General features: G+C 47.7%; 1 protein-coding gene and 1 long non-coding RNA gene across 5 annotated transcripts in view; one reads left to right on the top strand and one right to left on the bottom strand.

Moving 5' to 3' along the window:
* MARCHF4 (membrane associated ring-CH-type finger 4) overlaps positions 1-24,881 on the bottom strand; it is an 87,222-nt gene that overhangs the window by 7,673 nt on the left and 54,668 nt on the right. The window contains exons 2-5 of one of the 4 annotated variants that reach the window (XM_036236869.1): positions 13,190-13,345; positions 7,829-8,021; positions 3,587-3,743; positions 1,829-2,875 (exon numbers count right to left, since the gene is read on the bottom strand). In XM_036236869.1, coding sequence (XP_036092762.1) covers positions 3,601-3,743; positions 7,829-8,021; positions 13,190-13,345 — 492 coding nt within the window. In that variant the 3' untranslated portion in view covers positions 1,829-2,875; positions 3,587-3,600. Of the gene's footprint in view, positions 1-1,828; positions 3,744-3,964; positions 5,834-7,828; positions 8,022-13,189; positions 13,346-24,881 lie in introns of those variants that run through there. The other 3 variants (XM_016156832.2, XM_036236870.1, XM_016156830.2) reach the window with 3 other exon arrangements.
* LOC107516760 overlaps positions 11,134-24,881 on the top strand; it is a 37,225-nt gene continuing 23,477 nt past the window's right edge. Inside the window, exons 1-2 of the long non-coding RNA XR_001598370.2 lie at positions 11,134-11,354; positions 15,215-15,321. This is a non-coding gene — a long non-coding RNA (uncharacterized LOC107516760). The remainder of the gene's footprint in view (positions 11,355-15,214; positions 15,322-24,881) is intronic.

Here is a 24,881-nt window from a genome sequence, read left to right as displayed (position 1 = left end):
GCACACATTTAAAAGTCGGTGCCGTCCAGTATCGTTGTTGGGCTGGGGGAGATCGCAGAACAGAAGAAGCCCACTCAAACCTCTTCCTCCTCCTTCATTGCCAACCCCACCCCCAAATATAAACACCCGTTCTTCTGTCTCCTTACTGTCCTTCCCGGTCCTTGGTCTGAGTCATCCTTTATCGATGAATAACATGCTAGAACTGAAAGGAGCTCCAGAGACCGATTCTCCTGAGGTGGAGGTGAGCCTCATACCCGTGTCGTCTCTCCCACCACCAAATGCCAGTGAAGGGTGCTCCCCACCCCTGAAGAATTACCCACTGTAGACAACTGTGGGGCAAGCCTTCGCCCGAAGCCCCGCCATTGCGAAGCACTCACCTTCTAGATGCTCCCCCTCGAGGGGCTAGCAAGCCCCATCAGAACCTGCACTAAAAGCAAGCGTGAAAGAGAAACCAATAGAACCAGCTCTCTTGGGCGGGTTCGCAAGGTGCTGCTGGGAGAGGCCAGTCTGACAAGGCCACCAGCCCAATGTTCTCCAAGGGTACAGCTTCATGCTTCTCACAAGTGTAGCCTGGCTGTACTTTGGACACCTCCCTGAGGAGGTGGTGAGAGCTGGATCCAGGGGCCCCATTTGGACAGGCTCACCTTGACTCTAATGCTCTGAGTTTGATAGATGCTTTGAGTCACCCAAATCTTCCAGCAACAAAGACTCAACCAACAGAGGATGCCGAAAGCACTCAATTAGGGTGAATCAAAGCTACCTCCTCCTGTTTGCATCTCTCGGTGACTTGTCGGTGCCCATGGAGAAGTTGTCCCCTTGGAAGTGACTTCTGAAAGAGTTCCCTTCCTAGGAGGGCCTCTGCTGGGCCAGGTGACCTTGGTGAAGCTGTACAGTGTTTCTCAATGCATCAAACTGAGAACATTCCAGTCACTCTGCTGGAAAATCACTGAGGGCTGAGACTTCAGAATGAAGTGAGCTTAACTCAGTAGGACCGCGTAGGAGAGAGAAATATCCTGGAGCACCAAAGAGCCTTGCATGGGTATAACTGAGAGGTTTATTCCGGGAAGTGCGTGTGAAGTTATGCCCTGAGATAGTGTAGATTTTTTCCGTGGGGGTTCTTTATGAAGCTTAGAGCTCTCACTGTCTGGATAGATACAGCAGAATTGGATTTCTCAGCCTTTCTGGATGGTGATGATGAAGGTCATGGTCTGTGGTGATGATGATTATGGTGGTGGTGGTGGTGATGGTGACGACGCAATATTTATTGAATGATTACTTTGTTCTGTCACTCTAAAAGGGCTTTGAAAATATAGTCTACTTTTCATAGAAACCCTGTTTGATAGCTGATATTATCTCTACTTTACAGGAGAAGAAACTGAGATCAGAGAAGCTAATTGTCTTGCCTGAAGACACAGCTTGTACGTGAAGTGGGACATAAATCTGTGTTTACCAGAAACAGGACAATGCCATGTGTCTGGGCTGCTTCCTCCTCTGTGCTCAAGGTCAGGTGCTCACCCCAGAGAGCACAGCTGTGGAGGAAATAATTTTGGGGGGAACTATGTATGTGTATGTGTATGTAGTTTCTATTTGGATTCACAATATGTTTTAATTCATGTTACATTGTTATAGCAGAGCCGCTAAGGATGTGGGCTTTGGAATCAGATAAAACTGGGTTCTGATTGTGTAACCTTAGCTGATTTACCTCTTAGCCTCAGTTTTCACATCAGAAAAATGGGCGTTAGAGTCGTAACTATATCAAAGGGTTGTAGAGAATAAATAAGATAATGCACATAAAGCACTTTCACAGTGCTTGGTACATAATGAATAATAAATATTACTTATTATTTTATTATCATTATTATTAAATATCACAAAACTTTATTTTAAAGGAGTTATTGTAAAGGTACAGAAGTAGTTTATTTATGCAAACATGCCCAACTTCTACATTCAAAAAGAGTTTTACCTTAAAACTCTTAGACTATTAAAAGATTACCTTTGGGAACTGTAATATTTTTCTCTTAGGCTATCCTAGTTTAGAACATTTCTAGAAATCCCTCAGTGAGATAGGCGTTTTTGTGACAGAAATGGCTAATAGTCCACCAAAAAGTCATACTTCCCTTCCTTAATACAGAGCTGCCACGGAGAAGAAATTGCGTTTTCAGCCCCTTCAGCCCAGGTGGAGCCAGGTGGCCGGCAGTGAACCTAAGCACGAGTCAGGCCAAGGTTGCGGAAATGCGCGTTGAGGGAGAAAGCATGTGCGTCTGTGTCCGTGTGTCCCTTATCCATGTTCTCTTTTTATTTTCGATTAGCTGGAGATAAAAGATTCAAAAGCCCAAGGGGACCGTGGAGCCACAAGGCGGACGGGACTTGGGCCCCTGCATCGCTGTGTGGAGAACCCCCCGCGATCAGGAACTTCTATTGCACGAAACCACTGCAGTCTGGGGCCTTGTGTTTTTATACATCTGCTGGAGTTATCCAAACTAAAATAACATCGGCGCTAGGTTAGAGGCCACAGGAGAAAAGCAGATTTGGGCGTGTTTCATGAGGTCCCCGAAACGTATTAGTTGGCCCGAGTATCTACCTTATTTACCAGATTAGGCTATTTCTAGCCACAAACCCACTGTCAATGGACAGACATGCCACCCCTGAATCTGTTCTAAAGACTGTGCTGCAGGCACTGAAGACAGCTCTCAAAAGGGGATCCTAAAATATTCCGAGCCCTGTCAGCACAACTGGATGAAGTGAGTTGCCTCCCAAGGGGTCTCTCTGAGGGGGACAGTGCTCGCTCGCTGTGCCTGCTTCTGCGTCAGTCATCTTCATCCTCCAGGCACCCAGCAGCTCAGCCGTGGAGAGAGGTGGCCGGGCGTGGAAAGCCCTGGGGGCGAGGAAGGGGGTGCATGGGGTATGAGTTAACAATTAATCCAGGTAAGTAATCGGGCAAGTCACACGCAGCTGAGGGAACAGGGACTGAGCATCACTCGCTCATTTACACGGTTGATGCTCATCAGCTGTTTGGCCTGGGCTGACATCCCTGAGAATCCCCTACAGACGCCGTTGCCAACCCCTGAGAGCTATGGTACCTTCTCACAATGGAAATAACTTCAGAACCCTAGAATGTCAGACCTAGAGGACCTCGGTTCAACCCTCTCATTTTACAGATGAGTGAGCTGAGTTGTAGAAAGAGAAGTAGCTTGCCCAAGGTCAGAGAGGCAGCTGGTGGCTAATCTGGTTTTCAGGCCTAGATCCTCACCTTCCTAGTCTCTTCTACTACACCAGGCCGCCTCCTCCAAATCTTCAGTTTCCTAATCAAGAATGAAGAGGGTTGGCAGACAGAGTCATGTCTAGCCCAAAGGAGAGAAAAAAGGAAGGAATCTTAGCTAATATGAATTGAAACCACATTTCAAAAATAACGTTTTTATAGTGCTGCTGCCCCTACATCCTTCCTACTTGCTATAAATCAGGATTTGAATCCCCTTATCTCAGAGGAAAGATACCAGGTATCTCTAAATCCTAGGAAAGAACCCGAATGGACAGCACACAGAGGAAGCGTAAACAAAAAAAAATTTTCTATAATCTTGTTCATTACCATATTCGAGTGTTTTAAAGATTTGGAGCCATCTCAGAAATGTTGCTCCCTTGCCTTCCTTTGGCCCCACTGCTCTCACAAGTAAAAAACAAATATGATAAGGATGAGGTCCTCATTTTTGCAGAGTTGACTTTTTTTGGTGGCCAATCTCGTGGTTCTGCGGAGTGAAAAAAAAAATGTGTTTGGTGCTAGAGACCTTAATTAATTTGCTCTTGTTAAAATCTAATAATTTGACCTACTGGAGCAGAGAATGTCCCATTTGTTTTCCGTGAGGCTCTGTCAGTTTCTCTGCTGGGGCAGACGACGTCATGAGAGATGGTGGACGAGGAGGCAGGTGGAAGGAGAACATTCGATGTAATCCGACCTTCTCACTGAGGGGACACGAGCGAGGGAACCCAAAAGCTTCAAGAAGAAGCGCCACTCCAAGTAACAGCAGACGTCCAATTATGTGAGGACACAGGGTCAGGGTCTCCAGGCTGTGACTGGAGTCAGGTTTTAACAGCCCCGGCGAACCTTTTTTGAGGGCCTAGTACAAGCAGAATCTACCCTGCTCAAGCGCCTCCTAGCCTGGTCACTGATATTTATGACCGCCTGCTTCTTTATGTACGCCATTATATTCAGTCCTGTCAATAACGCTCTGAAGATGGTGTTATTATCCTATTTTCACAGATAAGGAAAGGGAATCAGATACTTTTGCTGGGACCCTGGAAACTACACGAAGGCGAACTCTACACCCACTGTTGTGGGTCTCGCCCCCTTCCTCATGAGCTATCATTTGGGGACCAGGAGACTAGCCTTGGACTAGACAATGGAGTGTGGCAAGGACTCACCTGCACAGGTAAGCCAGAGATCTGCCTGGTGGAGGATGTGATTCCTGCCCTACATCCTTCTAAGTGAATCTGGTACCAAGTGTGCCCTCTAGTAGTTCTGAGAATCTGAATGTCTAGTTGAGCCTAAAAATAAAGATATCCCGGGTAGACATGGGAGGTGGCGCCTGATTCTCCCGTCCAGAGAACCCTTCGAAAGCTGACACTTTACAACCACTTGTGCAGTGTGCGTTTTTTCTCAACGAGGCAGAACACTGCACTGAAAAAGTGATGTACGCTTGAACTTCACCCTTAAAACCACTATCGTCACAACTGAGCATTATCACCACCATCAAAATCACCATTATCACATCCACCACAACAATCTGCTTGTGCCTCCCAACACCTGCCTGTTACCTCCCTCTCCCTTCTCTTGACCACAGGTAGCTCCCTTTTTAGTTTTGTCTCCCAGCATTTTCGCCAGTGCACAGCCTCTCCTGGGAAAACGCTGAATCGGGAGTTCTACTCGGCTGCCTGAGCCAGCCGAAGACAGATCCTTCGGTCTCAGAGTTTTACCATCTGAAAAATGAAAAGACTCTTCCTTGACCCCGGGGCATACTCCGGAACTGAATCAGCTTCATTTACAATCAACAAAATGATATAGAGCAATCTAAACTCTTTAAAGATTAGATAGTCTAAATATAAATATATCTGACCACTTTTGGGTGGCACCAAAGAGCAATTGGGGTCTTTATGCAGTCCTCTCCCATCCAGTGGCTGTCTCCAAGGAGCCACTGGCTTGTCAGAGCAGAATGGATAAATCATGGAGTAGTCGTGCATCTGGGAAATCGTTCTTGTAAAAGCTTAGAAATAAGGAAACCAGTGTGAAAACTCTCAATGTTTAGCTCACTCTCCTTGTCCCGGAAATTGAGTGACTGCATGCCACATGTATATAGAAGAGAAAGAATCAGAGAGACGGACGTGGGCCAAGGGGAAGCAGGCAGAAAGAGAGGAGCAAAGGAAGAGACGTTGGAGTAGACGGTGCCATGGAGCCCTACTCAGGAGGAGACACTGTGAGCAGATGCCAGAGCAGCAGGCAGGCCGGAGCAGGGCTGCTAGGGGCCGAGAGCCACAGGGGTTAGGCCTGTTTGTGAGGGCCCCTCCTGTAAGTGGGCCCAGGTGTGCCAGTCACAGGTGGCATCTGTAGGTATCCCACAAGTGACACTGCGGGACTTCTGCTAGCCGATGCCAGAGGGCTCAGGGAAAGAGCACTTGACTGATGGAATGAGAACTTGCTTCTAATCCCAGCTGGGCAACCTTGAGCAGATGACTTCCCTTTTCTGGGACCCAGTTCTCTCAACTGCAAAACAAGGAAGTTGTACTGCTCGATTGGATGATTTCTTCTGTGTTCGGTTCTCTCCGTCTTCAACTCTATGGAGCCCTGAATGATAGATAGTATTTATGCTCCCACCTGTGCTCCCACCAGGGGAGGAGGAGTATACCTCCCTGCCCATCACCTCTTTGATGTGGGGCTTGCTGGTGACTCGCACTGGCCAACGCCTGTGGGCAGAAGCAGCAGTGTGCCTGTCCTGACCAGAAGCTTTGAGAAGCTTCTCAAGCTTCAACCAGCCCTCTTGTGCTCCTGCACTGGGCTAGGAGAAGAGTACACCCTCTGCTTCCTTAGCCTTGGTTAAAGCACGAAGAGACACTCAGCAAGCTCAAACCCAGTACACAGTCAGAAGCTAAGCCCGGCCAAGCCTGGCAGAGCCACAGCCATCTCACAGACCCATGAATGGGAAATTAATGCTTGTTGTTATAAGGCCCTGCAATTTTGGAGTTGTTTGTTACTGTTACTGCAGCCAAAGCGGAGTAATATACCATGTGACAGGAAAGCATGTCTCATAGGAGCTCACATCAGGGACAGATCAAAAACTTGCCTGAAGGAGAATGAAGGGCAGCTGGAGGGGCCCCTACAGGAAGGCCCTGCACCTCCTCCCCTTCCATGCCAGAGCCCTGTGCCTCCATATGGAGACACACCTGGTTTCTGGCATCAACAACTCAAGCCTCAGCAGGAGTAGGAAACAAGTTTTGTGGGAGAGGGAACTAAATTAGAATGCCTCAAAGTCAAATTCCTCCCATTAACAGTCTTCTCTCTTCCACGGCCCTCCACACCTGGGCGGTCTTCCTTTCAGTGCCTGCGTGCCACATTAGAAGTCTCTTAAACTGGGGGCTGACGTATTGGTTTAGCTAGCATGGAGATGCAGCAAGATGCAGACAAGAATACCAGTTCCACTATCACCGGTCTCTGGCTACTGTAATCTACAGCATCTCTGATTCTAATATTAAAGGATCCCAGAGAAACGCACGTTAATATCATCCCAATCAAATTCTAGCTAATGGAGGTTTTCCTGCCAAATGGAGTAGTATAGCATATTTGATATAATACACAAATGAATGTCCAAACAGGACAACTATGGAACTCTAATGACGTCAGCACTATGGCTTGGGGTGGGGAGCAGTCATCTGACAGTTCCCCGCAGGATGTGCAACCAGTGCTTAAGCATGCTTCATGCCACCCCAAGAAAGCCAGGACCACCCCCCACCTCCTCGGTTACTTGGGAAAAACAAAAAGACTCAACCCTCCATCGACCAACCTAACATGATGGAAGAGAGGGGAACATAGGTTTTGGAATGAGATACGGAAGAACTCAAATGATGGATTTCCAACTTTTTCCTAAAACACCGATGCCTTTTAAACAGAATCTTACCTAGAATGCAAATATACATAAAGAGATAAAAGTACGGAAGCTCAGGGAGTAGCAGGGACGAAGAGGCAGAGTCTCCCTGGGCAGCATCCCCTCCCCGCCCCGCAAAAGGTGGCTCCTGTAGCCATGCATGGAACCCCAGGGCCACATACAGTTGGAAAACCATTAGACTAGAGAAATCTTGGGCATTGGAATTGGCTTATGGAAAGCTGAAAAAAAAGGGGGGTGGGCAGGCAACATCAATGCTGTTTCTGGGCATTTTGCTGTGAAGAGAATGACACGAAGTGTCCAGGCATCCCTTGTTGGCTCGGCAGCCACGGTACACAACAGAGAAGCTTTCCACCTCCTGCTTGAGGCAGATAGCCGGACCAACTGACCTCTCTCAGATCTTCTTAGTGGCAAGCCTCCTTATCCTTCTTTTCAACCAGGCGAGACAGATTTGCTTGGGAACGAATTAGATCTTCCTTCTTTTCCCTGCTCCTCCTTCCCACCCTCCCCGCGCCCCCGCCACTCACCCCTCAAAACTAAGGCACTGGCCCCTCCGATCTCACAGGTTCCAAGGCTGGTGCCTTCTCTGCTTTGATCTTCCGGAGGGTGGGATCCTAAGGGATTTGTCTAACGCACCTGCATGTGGCTCCCCACTTCCCATAGAAACAAGCCCCTAGACCCACCTATGCACACCACATCCATGAATCCGTACATCCCATAGCAGATCTGGAAGAGGAGGTCTTGGCGCTGCCATTTTGCCGAGGGACTGAAGGTCGACCAGATGAGCCAAGAGATGCTGGCGATGAGGAACAGGGAACCCAGGATGGCAGCCGCAATCTGAACCTTCTCGATGACGGTCAGAGAGATGGCCTGCCACTGCAGAGGAGAGAACAGTAGGTTAGCTGTCGCTCAGGTGCCCTCACCTTGTTTCCATGCCGTTCCCATCCCGCTTCCTTCTGTCGTCCCAACCTCTCACCTCTGGGTTAGGATTTAGACCAGGGCTTTCCAACCAGTAATACAATGGACGTGCTTGCAAGTTTCTGTGTTTCACATTGTACCTTTGGTGTGGAGGAAATCTATATTGCTCCAAGTGATCAAAAGCCATTGTAAGGAGGGGATTCTGGGTGGGCATGGCCCGGAAGGAAGGCCTTTTTGGTCCGTTATGATACAGACAGAGAAATGAGAAGAAAGAAGGGAAAATGCAGAGCTAGTGTGGGTGGTGTTCCAGGGCCCAGAATATTCTTTTCAGAGCAACACTGTTTATTTTCACACTGGCGAGAGGGCAGAGGCCTTTTTTTTTTTTTTTTTTTTTTGTACTTGTTTTTTACAACACCTGGCATGCCATTTAATATACATGCCGGAGATTACCAATTCAGCAGACAAGGAGGAAACACAGGACATTGGGGAGAAATAAGAACAGAATAATTTACTGACTATATAGGAACACTGAGATTTCATTTTTTTAACAGAAAAAAATATTATACTAATAGCAGTAATGATGGATGGGTTGAAGGTTAAGGTGTGGGTGAGTTTCAATTCTGATATTCTACTATTCTGGTCTAGGTAGCAGAGGCCTATATGAGCCTAGAGTTGGATTTTAGTTTGGGATTTATTCATGCTATCATTCAACACATATGTGGTGAATATTCTCCATGGGCCAGCCACTTGGCTAGGTGCCAACAATGAAGTAGTAAGCAAAAACATACAAGATTTCTGCTCTCATGGACTTTACAATCTAAGAAACACAGACAACCAAATAATTATTTACAACTGCAATTCATCAGGAGTAAGAAGGGGAGGTACAGGGCACTGTGAAAGCCTATGGTAGGGGGATTTGACTTCCTAGAGGAAGTGATGCTTGAGTTGAGTAAGAGTTTACTAGGGAAAGAGAGGAGGAAAGAGCGCTCTAGGAAGAGGAAAGAGCATGTCCAAAGGCCCTGTGACAGAAGAAAGCACGGCGAGTATGAAAACCTGGAAGAAGACTAGAGTGGGTAGAGCAGAAAGAGCAAAAAGGAGTGTGGGACGAGACGGCTGGGAGTGTAAGAAGGGCAGACCCTGTGGAATCTTGAAGAATAAACACGGATTTTTTACCTCGTCCTAAGAGTAAACATGATGGTATTGAACACTTTTAATCAGGGAAGGTGAACAGTTTTACCAGGATAAGATTTGGAAAGGTGGAGGGAAGAACCCTCTCCTGAACGTAGGAATTTGCATAACACCTCGCAGAGAACACCCCCAGAAGGCCATCAGCCGGAAGCGGAGGAAAGGAAGTGGAGGAAAGGCGGACTACCTTCCAGCTGCCAACGGTGAGCCCTCCCCATGTGTTAAATGGCCTGGATGAGAGCACTGATTCTGGCTCCAGCTGGTCTGACCAATGGCCCCTAAGGAATTGTAACCATTGGAAAACATTTCACTTGCTAGTCTGGATGTAGGACATCAGCCTTTACATTTAATTATACAGATAGCATCCCCTTCCAGGTAATTGGGCCTTTAAATTTTCCACTGCTTCCTCCAGCCTAGGGTTACACAAAACAAGGGAGTTTTCCAGAAGATAGCCTGATCCTACAGACTTTGCTCATATACAACAAATGCTTTTTTCCAGAGCCTGCCCCATTGTCTGTGAAAAAGGCTCCTGACTGAGGTTTTCGTTTCTACCATCGAGTCATCAATAACGCTCATCTCCTTCTCCAGACTTTGAAAATCCCAAATAGAGAGGCACAGAAAGGTCTCCTTAATCCCTAAAGCCCCTTCGTACCACCCCGCAATCCACCTGTGGAAACTAAACAGAGCCCCAGCTACGATTCGAAGCATGATGGAATGATGTGGATGTGCTACGGACAAGGCTGTCCTGTCTGTCCCATGTGAGGCTCCATGAGAGGCGTCAGGAGCAGGACTGTGAGGAGAAAGCAGGGAACAAGACTCTGACATCTCAGAAGGAGGCTGGGAAGGGCAGAAGGGCTTCAGAGGTGCCAGGCTCTGCCACCGCCAGACACCTGGAGCTTCTTTCCAAGTGAGATTCTGATCACAGTATCATGAGACTTCTCCATGCCCTGACCTGTCTGTAGCACCAGTGACTGCAAAGACAAAGGAGGAACAGCCCAAGCCTGGCTGCCTCCTCCCTTATAACAACAGCAAGGGGCCCTGAGCACGGGGCCAGGGGACCCAGTTCCTCCAAGGTCTGCTCCAACTTTTGGAACGTGACCTGGGCGAAGTCAATGAATCCTAAACACTATCGAGTTTCCTTTTTATAAAAATGAAAATATTTAGTCCTCCTCACTTCCTCGAGTGTTGTGAGGGTTAAATGAAATAACTCTTCAATCAGTGCTTTGAAGGGTATGGGCCATCATCATTCCTATTCCGCATTATGTTTTAGCAGAAATACAGTTATCATGCATGTCGGGGTGGGGGCTTCCTAAGTGTACTCAGCAAACTCTGTGCCAGGCACTATAGGGTAGAGATTAAGGGCAGACTCAGGAGCAGACCCCTGGGATGCAACTGCTCCTCCAGGGTAACCGTGGCAAGTTGCTGACCTCTCTGTGCCTTCATCGTCTCATCTGTAAATTGGGAATAAAACAGAACGCACTGCGTTGTTTTGGGTGTTAAATGAGATAATATATGTGAATATTTAGAATACTGCCAGGTTCCTGATATGCACCAACTAAACAGTTATTAAGATAATTGCAGTTCAGGTGGAGCAGGAGGGTTAGAAGCAGCCACGGAGCCTTGAGATCGCAGGGCCTGAAATCCTTCCTTTCTCAGTGGCTCTTCTGCGAGAACCAGAGTTTGCCGAGGCCCTGAGCTAATGTGCTGTGGTGACCATTGTTTCTCACAACTCTGTATGGGGCATGAACCAAGAGGTGAGAGACCCGAGCCCTGGAAGAAACTTCCCGGTCCGGAGTGGAGGTAGCCCCGCACCCCATCCGTTGCTGCTCCGCCCACTGGCGGCGGGGCCGCCTGCTCCATCCTGTCCTGCGGGCGGGCGGGCTGCGCTGCGGAGTAGAGCAGCCCCGCTGTGGCTGAGCGGGCAGCTGTCTCACGTTCTGCCGGCCCGAGGAGCCCCGGACACACAATTGGGACAATGTGGGCAACAACCACACAAGGCTGCTGCGGGTGCAAACTACTTCCTGCCTCTGGTGCTATCCGGAGAGTGAAATGGCGCTGACTGAGCACACACACCATTGCATCTCCAGGAGCAACAGAATCATGGTAGTAAGTTAACAACAAATTCATAGACCAATTTTGTCTATACTGCTATTTGCTTACTGTACTTATGAGATTAGAGTAACTTTTTTTTTTGAGATGAGTAACATTTTTTTTTTAATCCCAGGAAAAAGTTATCCCTAAATGTTTTTTTTAATTTTATTTTACGAGTCAAAGGCTTACACCTGTTTATGAGCCAAGGGGGAACTTTGGGATGGGGCCTGCATGGACTCTGACCCTTCTCCGAGTTTTGAATCAGCTGAGAAAGAAGGAGAGAGTTAATGTACCCAGAGCGTGGAATCAGCTGTCTCACGACGCTGCTATTTTAAGACACTGCAAAATTTGAAATGAATGATTAAAGACGGAGCCAGCGCAGGGAGAGGCGCCTCTTGTTCTGACCCCTTGGTACACCATCAGGATGACTGAGGCGCCTGGAGGTTTTAATGCCTCCTTCCGGAAAAATATAACCCCCTAGTCCACATGTAGGTACTGTGCCCCGCCACACACACACACTCATACCTGGCAGCTCCCCATGTAAAACTGCATGGCGTCTAAAATAAAGCACCCTAGACACTGCAGCTCCAGGTTTCAGCCGCCCGTCCATGCAGAGACTTCGCCATCACTACCAGACCACGGCCCTCCTGGGCTCGCAGGATCGACCTTCCCCGCACCCCCCCCCCCCGCCCTCAGGGAGGAGGCCTGAAACAATGGTGTAGGCCACTGAGGCTCCCAACCTCAACAGCCTGCTGGCTAATTGATTATGTGGCAACTTAATTGACTGACCATGCATACGTGGAGGTATTTTCAGAAGCCAAGCACTCTCTGCATGTGGATGTGCTTCCCAGGGAAAGCTTGGGAGGATTGAGTTGGGGGGATTTATGAGGTGACGCAGGGCCTGCCAGTTCCTCTGGGATGATGGATGTGTCAGGGCAGAGCGGAAGGGGGGAGGGGAGATCCCTCAGCTCTAACAGGTCCAGCTCTGTCCGAATCTGCTGGGGAGACCCCACCCCCAGCCCTGGCCCTCCCTGCCCTTGCCCTTTACAGTAAGCTTCTTCGTGATTTCTCCTCTTTTCCTTCTTATTGCCTGTTCTCTTTTCTTCTGACTCTGTCTCCTGTTTCTTCTTCTTGTTGTTTTTTTTTTTCTGACCCCTTGTCACAAGAAGTGCAGTCTGTGGACCAGCAACATCCATATCACCTGATAGCTAGTTAGAAATGCAGACTCCCAGGCCTCTTCCTGGACTCCTGAATCATTGTCTACATTTTGACAAGATTCTAGATGAACTGCTCGCACGTTCAATTGTGGGAAGTGTCCCTGACTCTCCTCACTCCTTACTTTTTCTTTCCCCAAGCTTAGCTTTATCTCAGTCTTTCTCCTCACCCCTCCCACCCTCTGTCTTTGTATCATTCTGCTCTCTTCTGACCTCTGGTCTTTCTTTTTTTCTTTCCTTCCTTACCTTCTTTTCCCCTTTTCCTCTTCCTGTCCCTCCCTTTCTTCTTCCTGCCATCCATCGATCCAGCCATCCATCCATTAACCCTTTTATTCTCTCTTCCATCTGACTCATTGTACATCCATATCTATTTCTCTCTCTATTTGCCCCGCCCCTTCCTCCTCTTCTTGCCGAGACTTAAGAGAAAACACAAAAGTTATCTCATTCCCTCCTGCCTTCAAGTCATGGTCTTCTCCACCTAGCCCCTCCCATTCCTTTTCTCCAAACTGCCCTGACTCTTAGGTAAAATCATCCTCCAGCAGGAAAGAGAGAGGTGTGGGAGCACCCAAGCCCGAGTGCCCCCAGCATCCCCAGCGGCCCCAGTGCCCCCGGCCAGCATGCAGCCCCCAGCTGTACCTGCAGAGGATTCTTTGTGCTTATGGCAATGACGTGGTACTTGTAGTAGCACAGCTCACAGCTCCAGCAGCCCCGCTCACTGATCCACTTGATGAGGCAAGGCTGGTGCGTGCACTTGACCGAGCCATCACAGCGGCACGGGCTCAGCAGCTCCCCCTGCAGGGAGAGAGGGAGAGGATGGTGAAGCCCAGAGTCTGGGGGGCAGTCAGGTGGCTGCGTGGGGCAGACCACACCGCTTAAACGAGGCCACAGGCTTTGTTGGGAGGCACCAGACCCACCCCTACTGTGGCTGCCAAACAACTTCAATGAACTCAACTACCAGTTCTGAGCCCCGGTTCCCACTCGGTGCTGCCCAAGTCCTAGGGTTTCTGTGAAAATGAGGGGATGCACTTTTGTGGACGCCCTCTGCCATCCAAATGAGCTTCTTACTGGTTTCTCTTTAAAGACTTAGCTGGAAGTCTCAAACTCAAATGCCCTCAGGGCCAGACAGGCAACACAAGTGACAGAAATCACATGGTAGGGAATAGGGCAAATTGGAGGCGCCAAACTCGGGTTAAAGGGAGAGCTACCATCAGCTCCAACCAGCTGTACATGCGGGTTTCTGGGTGGCAGTTTTGATGTAAATGCTCCAAGTCCAATGTTAACAGCTAGCGCAAGTTTAAAAGTACAGTGTGAAGGTCATTTTGCCCAAGTTTAGAGCTCTGATCTTGAGCCTTTGCATTCTTCTGCAGGCCAACATGTAGAGACCCAGGTGTCCTTTATGAAGCCTCTCCACCTGGGTCCCAAAGTGGCAAAAAGAATGGCAGGGACCTAGGAGGTTGAGCCCGGGTCCCACCTGGCAGCCTTGGGCCTTGCTGGGAGTGGCTGGGAAGCCCAGTCTGGGGGAATTGGAAGCAGGGAGGCAAAGGACCCACTCTGCTTCTCCAATACTGACAGGCCATCTTCAAGGTGGCTCTAGGCCCTTCTGTACCCCCATTATAGCATTTCCCCCATTCGTCCTTTGGTCCCCACACTGTGACACATCAGAGGGACAATATCCTATTCATCTTTGCATCCTTAGCACCTGGTATAGTACCTGAAACAGTTAGACACTCCACCCAGCTTTGGCAGTGGAATGCATGCATATCTGTTTGATGAGCAAGAGGTTTTGTTCCTTTAGGACCTGGCCAGCCTCCTGCTCAGGTGGGCAGCTGTGGCTCCTGGAAGAGGAGTAGAGAAGGCAGGAGATGCCCACCTCATTGGGTACTCACCCCTTCTATGAAGGCCTAAAGGCCCTCAGCAGTGAGTACCTGCTGCGTGTCTCTGAGAAAGAAATAGAAAGGTGTGTGGGGAGAGGTGCTAGGGGAGAGGCAAAAACCTTCATTATTCACGGCAGCATTTCCTGGGCTCATTAATTCTAGCAGGACGAGCTGGGTCTGATTAATCGAGTTGTTAAGCAGCCATGTCAAATCACCAATCAGGTAAAAGACACTACTCCTGGCCCCTGACAATAGTGCCAAGTGACAGTAAAAGCTGTGCTCCTTGCTTCCCAAGCGGCGGCCACGAGACAGGGCCAGAAGGGCTGGGGCACAACCGATACCAAGACCTGGGGCCACCATCGTGCCTCTGGATGTGGGACCATCAGGGCTCACTGGAGCCCCCGCTCCCAGCCTCAACATGCTTATCTGAGAAAGGGGAGCATGACCTGGCCTGGTTCCAGTGCGCGGCTGTGGGGCCAAGAGGTCAACGGTGTGCCGCCTCCCCCGGAGCTCCTGGTCCCTCACTCTTTCCCTTAAGACTGGACAACCCACAAGGCGGAATAGGGACTTTCTTCAGGTGTCACAAATATTAGGAAGCAAGGACACCGTCCTGTTAGAAAGTTTAATCAAGGAACCAAACCAGACTTAAAAAAAAACAACAACAATAATAATAAATCCACAAAGGAGCTATTTTAACCTTGGCATTCATGCAAGTTTTATACTTTATGGGTTAGTATATTTTTATGTACCTTGGGAGGAAGGCCATACTATTTTTCTGTGTGTTTAGGGTTTCTGAGGGGCCTTCACCTGAAGACTTCACCATTTCGACTGGTCAGACCTGCGCTTCTTCAAGAACGAGAGAAAGGAAATGAGCCAGCAGCCGGACAGATTCAGGTTAGACTTGATTTTCTTTGCAGGAAATGCTGATAAAAGCTAAAATGGTGGAACACGCAGACTGAGGTGCTAAACACCTCTCAGATTATAATGAGACCTCTATCGAAGAAAAAGGTCAAAGGACCAACTCAAGGTCACTCGGCCAGCCAGTGGCAGGGCCAGAATACAAAGCCAGGCCTTCTCACCACACCACTCTGCTCATCCCCCTGCTCACCCTTGTGCCCAATGTCCTGCCCACACCCGTGCCCAGGGGTCTCTTCTCTGTCTCCCCTTTCTAGACTCCACCCCATCCCTGGCCCAGCTCAGGCCCCTCCACCAAGATACAGACCTGTCTTGTCCCCAGCATCGTCGTCCATGGTTTGGCACCTAATCATTTTTCATTTGTTCTGGGGTGTGAGCTGCTCCTGCATACCCCGTAGAACTGGCCACATTGTGGGTGCACAATAAAGGTGCATTTACTGACTGGACAGGCACCGGGGTCTGGGAGAGGCTGAACCCCTCTGACCCAGCTCCCAGGCTCCAGTCTTTGGGCTGGGAGGTGATTATGATCTTGTCTAGAGAGCTGAGCAAACTACACAGTTCAAAGGGGCTTATTAAATGCAAAGGGCACCAGACACTTCCTCAATGATCTGCTTAGATCTTTGGGGCACAGAGACTGCCCTGGGAATAACTAATGTGAGAAAAACAGGCTCTTCTCTAAGCCTCAGCCCCCACGCGACACGGTGTGGGGGAGGGGAGAGAAACATGGTTTTTGGAAATAGACTTCTTAGGTTTCAATGCCTCCTTGCCATTTATCGGCTGTGCAAACTTGGGCAAGTGTCTGAACCTCTCTTAGGCTCTGTTTCTTCATCTCTCCATTGTGAGCAACAATCACTTCTTCAAGGGTGGCCATAAGGATTGAGGGAGGTTGGGCACCCAAAATGCTGGACACGGTGCCCGGCACATGTAAGTCCTCTTGGGAAAATATTACAATTCTAACTCACATTCCCACAAGGACTTTAATGTCATAGTTTTTTCTGCTACAGCTCTACTTAATCTTCCTACTATCAGATAGGTAAGGAAGGGAGCCATGCCTTATGTAAAGGGTCAACTGAGCCCCAGAGAAAGGTTGAGATTAAAGAACTACCTAAAAGTATGTCTGAGGTGGATAAAAGATCAGAACATGGGTCTCCTGACTTTGAGCCCAGGGCCATCTTCTGGGATATCATGAGGACACTGAAAGTATTTGGGGGCCCCCCTTCCCTGGGGATGCTGAACAGAGGGGCACGGGCTCCTGGATGGGTTTAGCAGGGCCGTGCTAGAGGCAGGAGGCTGGACAAGGTGATCCACTGTCCTTGGCTATAGCTGAGCTGGTGGGTAGGAAGAGAACAGGAAGGGTTCTCCTTGCTGCACAGCGAGCTGCTGGCACAAGACTCCAGTCATTTCTCCATTCACAGGTTATTCTCTGTTTATCTGAGCTTGCTTTATATTTTTCCTCCCCTCAATCTCAATGGACTCACTCTGGAGTCCTTAGGTTACCTGGTTGCCATGGCAGTGGCAGGTAAGACAAAGGCTTCCCCTTTCAATCACACAGGTATCAGGCACCCTCGCAACTGAGCAGAAAGAAACAAATACCATCGAATGAAACCAAAACAGCCCCAGCCCTCCGGCAGTGCACAGCTCTGGAGATCAAAACAAAGGGAGCAATAGAAACATCAGCCTTGGGGTGCAGTCGAGAAGCCTCTTCCTTTACTGAGACTGATATGGGGAATAAGAGCTTGGACTCTAATCCCAGACAGACTCAGGTATAGCTGGGTCCTTACAAGCTGTGTGACCCTGGGCAAGTTGCTTAACTTCTCTGGGCCTATTTCAATCATTCCTTTATTCATGAAATATTTATCTCATATGTTCCAAATTCTGTTCTAGGTCATAGGAATATAGCAATGACTGGAACTAAGCAAAACTAAATTAAAAAGACACAATAAAAAAGATGAATCAGTAAACTATAAGCACCTCAGGGACCGTCACATGCTCTGGAGGAAAATGAGCAGGGAAAAGGAAAATGGAATGCCAGGGAGGGGGCAGGTTGAAATTCTAAATAGGGCGACTATGGAGGGTTCACCACGCAGAGACATCTGAGTGAAGACCCCAGGAAGGTAAGGGAGCAATATTTGCAGCTATCCGGGGACTGAGCACTCTAAGCTGCAATGGCCCTGAGGCAAAAACATGCCCGACACATGCTAGAGACACCACAGAGGCTGGCGTTACTGGGGTAGAGTGAATGACGGGAAGGGGACTAGGAGATGAGGTCAGAGACATAATGGGTACCATCTGACAGGATCTCTATGGCTGCTGTGTTGAAAGTAGACTAGAGGGAAGTAAGGAATGAGTAGGGAGACAGCCGGCCGTTGCAGTAATCCAGGCAAGCAATGATGCTATTGGGGACCAGAGTAGTAACAGTAGAAGTTCTGAGAAATGGTCAGTTTCTGAATATATTTCTAAGATACACATGTTAGGATTTGCTGATGGATTAGATGTGGTGAATGAGGAAAAAATCAAGAGTGCTGCTGATTTTGGCCTGAGCCATGAGAAGCATAGAGCGTTGCCTTCACTGAGATGGGAAAGACTGAGCGAAGGGCAGGATTTAGAGGGTAGATTGGGAGCTCAGTGTGGCTATGTCAACTTCGAGATGCCTATTAAATGTCTATGTGGAGACATTAAATAGAGACTGCAGTATCTATTAGCCTGGAGCTTAGGGGAGGGGTCCAGGCTAAGCTATGAATTTGAGAGTCATTGGCATACAGACAATGTTTAAAGCCATGAGCTTGGGCGAAATCGCCGAAGGAGTGAGTGTACGTGGGAAAGAGGATAGGGACCAGGGACGCTCCCTGGCAGACACCGAGGTGTCAGTGAGAGCGTGGGAGATGGGAAAGAACCAGTAGAAAAGACCGAGAGGGAAGGTCACTAAGACGACAAGGGAACGTGGTATTCCAAAAGCTAAAGAGGAAGATGAAGTGCTTCAAAAAAGGGAGCGATCTGCCCTGTCAAATGCTCCTGGTGGGTCAAGTCGGATGTGGACTGGGAATTAATTGTGGCTTTGGCAAGTTCTCCTTTGATTTCTTCCATTTTCCAGGGGAAATATGAAGTAAAGTCTTGGGCCGAAAGCGAAGGTGGTGGAGGGGGTATTGGAGGTCTGATAATTGGTATGAAATAGTCATCCAAGAGAGTTTAAGTGATTAGAGCAATAAAGTGTGGTTGCTGGCAGCACTAGGGGTTCTTTCTGTTAAAATAAAATGGCTTCTCTGTGAACCTAGGGGAGGAGGGTAGTAAGGGAATGTGTTCAGTACCATGCCTGGCACACAGTGAGCTCTCAGTCAATGCCGGTTGACATGTAAGGCACTGTAGCAGATCTCGTCTCTAGCCTCTGCCTTCTCACCTGCTTCAAACACTGGTCGATGTGCTTCTTTCCTTTCTTCCTCCTTTACGTGACGTTCTCTTTTTATTAATAATCTTAATGTTGTAAACATTCCACAGTTCTAAAAAATACTGTTATAGACGTTCTATCATCTACTGCTTCGATAGTTAAGTGAGGCTAATAATTATTTTCCTGTTCGATGTATGTGATACGCACTTGGAGAGGTTGTTATTTGCTCAAGAGAAAGGCAGAGTAAGGGTCTGAAACCAGTTCTATCCGTCATGCTGCCTAAGCTCAAAGCATCTCTGCCCTCTCCACTGTCACCTGCCTTTCGTCTCTTCAATCCCCGGCAGACCTGTCCATCAGATCCTTACCTGTCCAGCTACGATAAGAGGGGTGGCCTCGCTAGCTCCCCTAGTAACATATGAACACAAAGGCAGAAACCCTTTTCCCCCTTGCCCCTCTCCTCTGAACCCAAGTCCAGGTGGTGTTCTTTGGGTATCAATTTGATGTACTGGTGGGGGAGGGGGGAACAAGATGGGGTTCAACTTTCCCCTTGTGCCCTCCTCACACCCCCCACCCTTGGTGGGGGGGGAGACATTTGTTAAGTCAAAATTAAGAGATAGAGATTTTCGGAAGCATAGTAATACATTAAAGTTTTCTTTGAGATGCAGTCTAGATTAATAAGGAAGATTCTTGTTGCCTTGTGGGTTTTTTACTGTGAAGATTCAGAGGATCTAAAGCCTTAAAATCAGAATGTCTCCTGGGTGCACCCAGAACTGTGTGTGTATTAGAGTGGGGAAAATGGGCAGAGGGGTAGGAAAAGTTCACTGAGATTGTAGAGAAGAATAAAGAAGGAGGCTAAAGACTCCCCAGTGTGCATTCCAGGTAGTCTCTCTGAGGACGCATAGTCGATTTGATAGAGAACGTGAAGAACTGTTTTATATCACTCTCTGAACTCCACATATTTGGGGGACCGGCTAACAGTAAGGATTATGAGTGACGCTTCCTCCTGAGTTTATGGGCACAACCAAACTCATCCATGACATTGACCAGCTATTTGTGTAGCTGGAATCTGGTTTGGTGGGGGAGAGTTGGAGAGGAAGGAGACAAAGGGGGAGCATAGATGCGTCCAGCAAACTGAAGGAAACCTAGAAGATTCCAAATGTCTTCTTCCTCCAGAATACCAGGCAATGACTTCTTGATTCCACAGACCCGTAAGAGGTCAATGTATACTGGTAATAGGATCAAGAAAAATGACCTATCATGAAGACCTTCTTACAGCAAAGGTTGTGATATAGAGATGAAGGATGAGAAAGCAAGTTTCCCCTTATCTATGGGAGGCAGGCTGATTGGCAAGATGACCTTCCAAGATACCCATGGCTGGAGAATCAGTTATTATACTCAAGACATTCTCACTTCTCTGCATATTGTGTCAGGCAGTGCACGGGCAGGCCTTTGTTTTCCGCCTGGAGCACCTTCAGGCCAATCTATTCATAGCATTTAACACGCTCCCTTCCCAGCCAGGTCATGGCCAGGCTTCTTACTTCCCTTCTCTGTGGTACCAAGGCCAAACGTTGGCTTAGGAGACTAACTGTGTCAACACTGGCAGAAGGAAATAAGGAATTGTTGCAGGATAATTTCATTTTAAAAAGAGAGAACTCTATTACTAAGTAGGAAAAAAAAAAAAGATTTAAGACCTTAATGAGCTGTGGTTATCTACACTAAATCCAATTAACTACATAATTATTTCTAGTTTCACTCTCGTACCAGCAGCTTACACTCACACTCTCTCTCTCTCTCTCTCTCTCTCTCTCTCTCTCTCTCTCTCTCTCACACACACACACACACACACACACACACACCCCTATAATCTGCTTCCCTCTTCATGGAAAAATTTTCAGCCTTCCTATTCATCAGATTTTTAAAAAGGAATACGTAAAAAGACAAGAAAAACGCACACACAGTTGCCAACCAAACCCACCAAACCATGTTTTTCTCATTTTCATGATAATTATTTTTTTCCTGCAGTGTTTTTCTCCCTATAATTTAACTGGTGTAAGACAAATGTACCTATTCTCTCTAACTGCCTCTAAATTTACTCAACTGGTACTAGAAAGAAGAACTTAACCTCACGATAATTGAATTTAAATAACATTCAATTCCATAAAGTCAAACATGATCTGCATAATAAGTAAACCGAGCGATCTGAGGGCTGGTGGAAAGAAAGGTCATATTGTATGTGTATATTTATAATCATATCTGTATTTCTAATGACCTAAATATGCAATATACTGTCCGTTTGTCTTTCTATATTACTCATCATTACCATCGTCATCATTACCAAAGAACTAAAATTAAAGGCTGCTCTGCCCTCAGACCTCTGCCTGACTCAATAGAAAAACATAATTTCAATAAACCTTGACTGGCCAGAATTGGGCTATTTGCATACAGCAGCCGGCTGGGCCTGCTTCCAAGGTTTCAGGCCAGCAGGCGAAATTTCAGAGATTCCAGGTCACTGTGTCCTTTCTTTCCCACAGGTCAGGCCGAGCCAACGGTATAAGGGCAAGTTAAGGGCAAATACTCAGTCACCCCCTTGAGTCAGCCCCCCACAGTCCCTTTGCACTGGCAGAGCAATGCCCAGCTTCGGTTGTGTAAACAAACCTTTATGTTATTCGAAGGGGCTGCGGTGAAATTCTACAAAAATGAACTTTCAGTCACTGTAATTAATATATCATTCAGTGTGTTTAGGGGATACAGCAGATGTTACAAGTGTAAATGAGCTATGATTGCATGTTAAACTTCACAAATGTTCTGAATCAGGGCCCTAGACACTTAGAACTTTATGTACGGCTGACTCGTACAAAACAAAAAAAAAGCAGGGTTTTTCCTGGGTGTCAGTCCCTGCTCTGCCACATGCTGGTGACCTTGGGTTTAGGCTAAGCCTTGATTTCTTGGTTCTCAGGATTTATTATACATAAGAATCACCTGGGAAACTTGTTAGGAATTCAGATCCAGAGATTCTGATTCCATGTAGACCCGCTATTCCTCTCTTGAAGCAAGGTTGGCTAAAACTAATTTTGTGAAGCTCTGGGCCAGATACTCTTTAGCAAACCTTCCATCACCTACTTCGCTTTAAGACTCTTGTGTACACAAAGATAAAAATAAATGCCAATAGCTAAAACTTATTGAGTGCTTACTATGTGCCAGGCTGTGCATGCAAGCTTTGACTGCTGGGTTCAAATCCTGGTTCTTCCACTTACCCAGTGAGAAACACTGCACAAGTTACTCACCCACTCGGAGTCAGCCCCATCATCTGCATCTAGATTGTTTTACAAAGTTGCTGCTTCTGTGGCGGCCCCTACGGGTTCACACCTACTGAGCATGTGCTGGGGACCAGATGTCGTTCTAAGCACTTGGCATGCATCAAGTGGTATAGCATGGCTGCTGGGGCCAGTGGACCCATACTGGCTGGCTTGGGTCTTTGTGACCTTGGCAAGTTTGCTTAGAGGTAAAGTGGGACCAGAGATACTTCCTGCCTCCTCAGGTTCTCATGAGGCTTCGATGAGATAACACACAGTGAGGAGCTCTTAGAACCCTGCCTGACGCATAGTGAGTACTCATTTTAGATCATTATTGATCGTCTCTCATGTGCCCGCCTATCCCTTGATAGGATGTGAGTCTCTTCACATCCTGTCAAGAGGAGGTGGGCAGAGGTTGCGGCTCTCTTGCACTGTGAATGAGAGGTCTCTGCAGTTTGCTGTCTTCCCGAGCACCTCACTTTACCACCTTGTAATGAAGCCCATCCGTCTGAAGCCTGTGAGTACTTAAGCTGCCTGGGCGCCTGGATAATGAGTACAGGTGATAACAGTGTGTGATGAATTCCAGGAGCCTCCGTGTGCTGTTCACTGCCTGTTATTTCAGTGGGAGAAAAAAAACAAACAAAACAGATGCCCCAGATGCCACCGACCTGGCTGCCTCGCGGCCTCTTAGGAACCGCCCTCCACGAGGCTACTTTTCTCACATGCATGTCTTTCTCTCTCCTGTGATGGGGTAAATGAAAAGGTATCACGCTGTGAGGGTTTATGGCCATCACTCTTTCCACCTCCCCCTTTCAGGTGAGGCTGTGACCTTGTGTGTTCGGGGGTGGGGGGCAGCTGAGGGCTTTGTGATGCCCTTCAAAGTACGAGAGAAAGGAGGGGAGGAGAAAGGAGGGCAGAGAGGCCAAAACGACATTCATAATGAAGAGCTTAGCCAGGAAAGGGAAGTAAGAGGGGGAGAAAGAGATCTTTCCCTATAATTTCCTCTGCTTTATGAAAAGATTGCAGTAAACATCGAAATGGTTTTCGATTCCTTCTTCGTATGGGTCTTGTATTTCGTCCTTATGATGAGCGTCGTTCAGGTTATGCTCCATTTAGGCTGAAAACCTGAAGCTCCGAGAGCACAGTGGCCTTTCCCAGGGTGCAGCAGTGTGTGGGGCAACGCAGAAACAGGTAAAAACTACAGGCCCCACCCACTCTGGGTTCTGAGCTTCCAAGAGTCCCTCACACATCCTGGCAGGGCCGATGCCTCTCACCAGGTGATACCCATCCCAGAACCTGCTGAAAACTCAGCCCAGTGCTTTTCACACCTCTCAAGGAGGCAAACTATTCCTGAAGTCTTGGCTCCACTCCCTGCCAGGAATAAGCATGCTAAGTAGAATGTGAATTACTATGGCATGTGAATAGACTCCGGTCTGTTGACTCCAAGCTTCTGCTAAGCTGCTCCAAGTAGTGTAGCTTCTGTCATCTTGGCAATTCTATTTTTTGTTTGAAAGGATTCCATATTCCTTACTTCTGGAGCTGCGAAGGAGGGCCCACTTCTGCATCCCTCAGCCTCTGGTCAGATGGGGTGCTCTTGTACAGAGATAATGCTGGAAAAGGGGCCCCCATAGGCTCCCATGCTCACCTTTTCAGATCAATATATGAAAACCAATGCACTATAAGGCCAAAGCTCATAGAACCTCCCGAGCCTCTACACTCAAGGATTGGGGGATATTTGTGAACCAGCACTGTTTCGTTCGGTGCCCACAGTGTCCTGTTAGCAGCCATTCAGCACCCTTGGGTGAGCACTGGCTCTCAGCCCTGGTGTTGAGAACTCAAGATGGTGCCTGGCCAGGAGACCCTCACACGCTAGGACACGCTTCCAATTCCCAGCTTGTGCCATGGTTTTTAGGTATGCATTTCACTTAATTAGTGGCTGGTATGTAAAATATTACTTCCTTTTATTTGCCTTCAACCTTTTTCACAGGACAAGGTGGTTAAGCAAGCAATTGAGATGCTGTTTTCAAGCATTTTCTGGGATTTGGCAACCCAAGACCATGTTCTCTAACCACTTATATACTTCATTGTTTAAAAATTTATTCATCTTCCCCTCAGCAGTCATCTATCCACACTGAAAAGTCCTATTTTTAGGTTCTATTCTCATGTCATGCATCATTTCGATCACTTATTTCTAGACCTTCACCAATCTCTTAGATTTTTATGGTAAGATTTCCTGCTCTGTCCAAGATAGCCAAGAATCTACATGTCCAGAGTCTGAGGGGGAAAGACCATATCTTAAAAATATGCAGAGATTTATTTTAAATCAAAATTTTCCTCAGAACTGTAGCCCCTCCACACATACACAGTTTCTCCTAAATCAGAAATATAATATACAGCTCATTTTTAACTTGTGTTTTTGCATTCATACTATGTCATGAAAATTTTCTCATGGTGATCCATGATTTCATGGATCATAGCCATGATTACTTCCTTAGAAGACAGTCCAAGAATAGAATTACTCATTCAAATGGGCATGGATATTTTTAGGGCTGTATACACATGTTGCCAAATTGATCCGCAGAAAGAGGACACCAGTTTCCATCTATATCATTACAGTGTGTCAATATCTGCTGCTGTCCCCCCATAGTCAAGGCCTTACCCTTTCTTTACATTCTCATGGGCAATTGTCAATAGTACCACAGCTGTGATCCTGAGAAGGAAGGCTCAGAACGTGTAGGCTGTCTGATGCTTTCTACCTTTCTTTTCACTGTGAAGAAGGAGCAGGTGGTGGCTGTAGAATCAGGGCAGAGTTAAGTCAGGAACTTGCAGCAATGCAACCCAGGCCATCTTGAGGGAGAGTCTCA

Source organism: Rousettus aegyptiacus, unplaced genomic scaffold (assembly GCF_014176215.1).
Source record: "Rousettus aegyptiacus isolate mRouAeg1 unplaced genomic scaffold, mRouAeg1.p scaffold_m13_p_2, whole genome shotgun sequence".
NCBI classification, from domain to species: domain Eukaryota; kingdom Metazoa; phylum Chordata; class Mammalia; order Chiroptera; family Pteropodidae; genus Rousettus; species Rousettus aegyptiacus.
This window is presented reverse-complemented; position numbering and strand designations above follow the sequence as displayed.